Source organism: Otolemur garnettii, unplaced genomic scaffold (assembly GCF_000181295.1).
Source record: "Otolemur garnettii isolate 467f Iridium unplaced genomic scaffold, OtoGar3 scaffold00101, whole genome shotgun sequence".
Classification (NCBI taxonomy): Eukaryota; Metazoa; Chordata; class Mammalia; order Primates; family Galagidae; genus Otolemur; species Otolemur garnettii.
The window spans coordinates 3,198,522-3,203,545 of NW_003852496.1; the positions used below are offsets into that span (position 1 = coordinate 3,198,522).

The window sequence follows — 5,024 nt, forward strand, 5'->3', positions numbered from 1 at the left end:
CCTCAGCCTCCTGAGTAGCTGGGACTACAGGCGCCCACCACAATGCCTGGCTATTTTTTGTTGCAGTTTGGCAGGGGCCGGGTTTGAACCTTCCACCCTTGGTATATGGGGCCAGCGCCCTACTCACTGAGCCACAGGCGCCGCCCCCATGTAACATTTTGGTTATCATACTATGGCAGATTTCTTTGGTTTTGTTCTAGTTTTGTTTTGTTTTTTTAACCTAGATGAGTTAATCCTGGGTACATCTCTATGCCGAGATCATTAATATGTTATCACATGCACTTTCCCATTTCCTTAAAATTTTTCCATAAATTTCATTCATGGTGACTACATGGTATTTCATCTGCTGGTGGGACTATCATTTGCTTAACCATTACCTCTGGTTGGGAACTTGGGAATGTTTTTGTTATTCTCTAATGTAAGCAGTACTGAAGCAAACGCTTTAATAGATAATAGACTTTCTTCTTTTTTCCTTTAGGGTATTATACATGTATAAGGAATTGGAGGCCTCCTTTTGCCTCCGTTTGTCCAAATCAAAATTAGTCTATATATCTGTTCATTAATCCACTCATTTATTAACAATGAGCTTTTTTTTACTGAATGCTTACCATGTCCTGGCGAGGTAGCACGGAGCAAGGGAGGCAGGTGACATTGCTTATTTTGCCAGGTTCTCACCAGACAGAGATGGAAAATTTTTACAAGAGCAATGAGGACTATGAAAAGTCAGTGAAAACAGAGGACCTTTCCACGGTTCGGTAAGGACTGAACCATGTTATTTTGGGGGACGGGAGTGGAGCCCCTCTTGTGCTGGTTCTACCTCGAGTCGTTAGTAAATCCAGTTAGACTGGAGCTTGTGCAGTCTGAGGACAGGGAAAGGAAAGCTTGGGTCTGGGAGCACAGGCTGCACAGCAGGCTTTCTGTATGCAATAGTTTGTCTCATTTAATCCTCAGCGTGATAACTTGGTGAAGTGGGGTTACTGTCTCCGTTTTATACACGAGGTGATTGAGTAGTTAAGTGACTTTCACAAAGTCGAAAAACCAGAATTCTAAGTTCAGCCAAGATTTCCACCCTCACCTTCAGACTTCTGAGTCTACAGCCTTTCCTGCTGTGAGTGCAGCTGTTCTTAGGGTCTCTGGGGGCTTGGAAGGGTCTGGGGAAGGAGACCTTGGACAGCGTGGGGACCACGAAAAGAACGGAAGCTCAGCTGGTGGAATGGAACAGGAAGATAAAGTATAACTAAACAATACTGATTTTTAAAAATTGTTTTTGTATTGAATTTAGGGATTAATTTGGGAACAATTGACTATTTTACATCCCCAGGTTATCTCATGTACGATCATGGTAATATCCTTTCCCTTGATTCGGACTCTCCATGATAGCTTTAAAATAGTTACTTTTTATTCCTATAGATGTTATGGATGATACCTATGATTAAATTTCTAGATGTTTCCTTTGTTGCTTTTATAAAATATAATATTTCCCATTATATTTTTGAGGAGGTGCAAGGTACATATTTGTGACCTGCCAACTGTATCCACATTACTGGGGAGCTTGGCAGAAATGTAGAATTTCAGTCCTGCCTCGGGTTTACTAAGCTATAATCTACATTTTATTTGACAAGAACCCCAGGTAATTCACATACATTGAAATTTGGCAAACATTGGGTTAGAGGAAAGCAATGTCATTAAAAAAAGTCTGTTCTCATTTAGACCAGTAATAGATCCTCTTTAGGGCTGGTCCCTTATTTTTTGCCCCCTTCATTAATTTTTCTCTTTGTAAAATTTCTAGATGGAGTGTTTCAAGAACACCAACTATGTCTCTGGCAGGAGCAACCATGATGGAGATCAAGGATTTCATCGAGAGAACATCATTTAGCAGCTTAACAAACATATTAGATAGACAAAAGTCTCAAAGTAAGTTAGGATGGGATTTTGGAATTTTATGCCATAACTCGACTTCGAAGAACCATGGAATATACACATATACAATAATAATGAGTCTCACTATGTCCCTCTCAGTAGAGTGCTGTGCTGTCACAGCTCACAGCAACCTCCAACTCTTGGGCTTAAGCAATTCTCTTACCTCAGCCTCTCAAGTAGCTGGGACTACAGGTGCCCGCCACAACACCCAGCTATTTTTTATTATAGTTGTCATTGTTTTAGCTGGCCCAGGCTGGGTTTGAACCCTCTAACCTTGGTGTATGTGTCTGGCACCGTAACCAGTGTGCCATGGGCACCAAGCCTTATTGGCTAATTATTATTTTTAATAGATTTAGGGAAAACAAGTTGAATTGTGCTACATGTATATACTGTATTGTGGTGGAGCCTGTGCCTTTGGTGGATCCATCACCCAAGTTGTGTACATTGTACCTCATAGGTAATTTTTATCCCTTCCCTCTCCCCACCCTTCTGCCTCTATGTCACTAATGTCTATTAAACCACTCTGTGTGCCCTTGTGTGGCCGTAGTTCAGCTTCCACTTATAAATGTGAACATATGACATTTATTTTTCTGTTCCTGAGATGTTTCACTTAGGATAATGGCCTCCAGTTCCATCCAGGTTGCTGCAAAAGACATATTTCATTTTTTTTTTTTTTTTTTTGAGACAGAGCCTCAAGCTGTCCCCCTGGGTAGAGTGCCGTGGCATCACAGCTCACAGGCAACTTCCAACTCCTGGGCTCAAGTGATTCTCCTGCCTCTGCCTCCCAAGTAGCTGGGACCACAGGTGCCTGCCACAACACCTGGCTACTTTTTTTTTTTGGTTGCAGCTGTCATTGTTGTTTGGCAGGCCTGGGCTGGATTCGAACCCACCAGCTCAGGTGTATGTGGCTGGTGCCTTAGCCGCTTGAGCCACAGGTGACAAGCCTATTTCATTCTTTCTTATGGCTGAATAGTACTGCATGGTATGTCTGTGTATGTATGTGTGTATACACACACACACATCACATTTTCCTTATCCATTCATCACCTGATGGACACCTGATGGGTTGATTCCATCTCTTTGTGATTGTTGTGCTGTGGTAAACATATGGGTGCAGGTATCTTCTTGATAAAATGATTTCTTTTCCTCTGGGTCAATACCCAGTAGTGGGATTAGGAATTTCCACACTGATCTCCATAGCTGTTGTGCTAATTTACATTCCCAGCAACAGTGTAGAAGTGTTCCCTTTTTTCTTTTCTTTTCTTTCTTTCTTTTTTTTTTTTTGTAGAGAGTAGAGAGAGTGCCATGGCATCACACAGCAACCTCCAACTCCCGGGCTCAGGTGATTCTCCTGCCTCAGCCTCCCGAGTAGCTGGGACTACAGGAGCCCACTAAAATGCCTGGTTATTTTTTGTTGTTGTTGCAGTTTGGCTGGGGCTGGGTTTGAACCTGCCACCCTTGGTATATGGGGCCGGTGGCCTACCCACTGAGCTTTAAGTGCCGCCCCCATCATTTGCCCACTTTTTACTATTTTTTTTCTTGCTGAGTTGTTTGAGTCCTTGTAGAGTCAACATATTAGTCCTTTGAAAGACATACTGTTTGCAAATATTTTCTCCTATTCTATAGGTTGTTTATTTACTCTTTTGATCATTTCTTTTGTGGTGCAGAAGCCTTTTAGTTAAGTCCCATTTGTTTAATTTTTGTTTTTATTGGATTTGCTTTTGGAGTCTTAGTCATAAATTCTTTGCCTATAGGCCAATGTCGAGAAGAGATTTTTCCTAGGTTTTCTATTGTTTCAGCTCTTACATTTAAGACTTCAATGGTTAATTTTTGTGTATAGTAAGAGAGAGGAATCCAACTTCATTCTTTTGCATCTGGCTATCTAATTATCTCAGAACCATTTATTGAATATTACGTTTTTTCCCTAATATAATTTTTTTTTTGGTCTTGTGTTTTGGGTTTTCTTTTCTTTCTTTCTTTCTTTCTTTTTATTTTTTTGAAACAGAGTCTCACTCTTTTGTCTTGGGCTAGAGTCATCAGCCTATCTCACAGCAACATCAGTCTCCTGGGTTCAAGCAATCTTCCTGCTTCAGCCTCCTGAGTAGCTGGGACTATGGGTGCCTGCCATGGCACCCAGCTAGTTTTTCTATTTTTCATAGAGACAGGGTTTCCCTCTTGCTCAAGCTGGTCTTGAACTTGAGCTCAATGCATCCTCCCATTTCAGCCTCCCAGAGTTCTAGGATTACAGGTATAAGCCACCACACCCAGTCTGTTTTTATCTGCTTTGTTGAATATCAGTTGATCATAGGTACATGGTTTTATTTTTGGATTCTCTGTTCTATTCCATTGATTTGTATGTCTACTTTTATATACAAGCACAATGCTGTTTTGGTTAATATAGTGTTGTGGAATGATATAATTGAAATCAGGTAAAGTGATGCCTCCAGTTTTGTTCTTTTTTTTGAGGATTATGTTGGCTATTTAGGTTCTTTTTTTAGTTCCATGTGAATTTTAGAATTTTTTTCTTTCTTTTTATTATTATTTTTTATTAAATCATAGCTGTGTACATTAATGTAATCTTGGGATACAATGTGCTGGTTTTATATACAATTTGAAATGTTTTCATCAAACTGGTCAACATAGTCTTCACAGCATTTTCTTAGTTATCTTGTTAAAGACATTTATATTCTACACTTAGTAAATTTCACATGTACCCTTGTAAGATGCACCGTAGGTGTGGTCCCACCAATTACTTTCCCTCCACCCATCCTCCCCCATCCCCCCTTCCCCTTTCCCCTTCTTCTTGGGCTATAATTGGGTTATAGCTTTCTTATAGGTTTCTTATTGGTTTCATAGTAAGACTGAGTACATTGGATACTTTTTCTTCCATTCTTGAGATACTTTTCTAAGAAGACTATGTTCCAACTCCATCCATGTAAACATGTAAGAGGTAAAGTCTCCATCTTTCTTTAAGGCTGCATAATATTCTATGGTGTACATATACCACAATTTATTGATCCATTCGTGGGTCAATGGACACTTGGGCTTCTTCCATGACTTGACAATTATGAATTGGGCTGCAATAAACATTCTGGTACATATAT

The 5,024-nt window shown here is 40.2% G+C and overlaps 1 protein-coding gene across 1 annotated transcript in view; it reads left to right on the plus strand.

The window, feature by feature from the left end:
• The window catches only part of KIAA1257 (KIAA1257 ortholog), a 63,263-nt gene that overhangs the window by 7,572 nt on the left and 50,667 nt on the right, over nucleotides 1-5,024 (plus strand). The window contains exons 6-7 of the mRNA XM_023516957.1: nucleotides 668-755; nucleotides 1,790-1,914. Coding sequence (XP_023372725.1) covers nucleotides 668-755; nucleotides 1,790-1,914 — 213 coding nt within the window. The remainder of the gene's footprint in view (nucleotides 1-667; nucleotides 756-1,789; nucleotides 1,915-5,024) is intronic.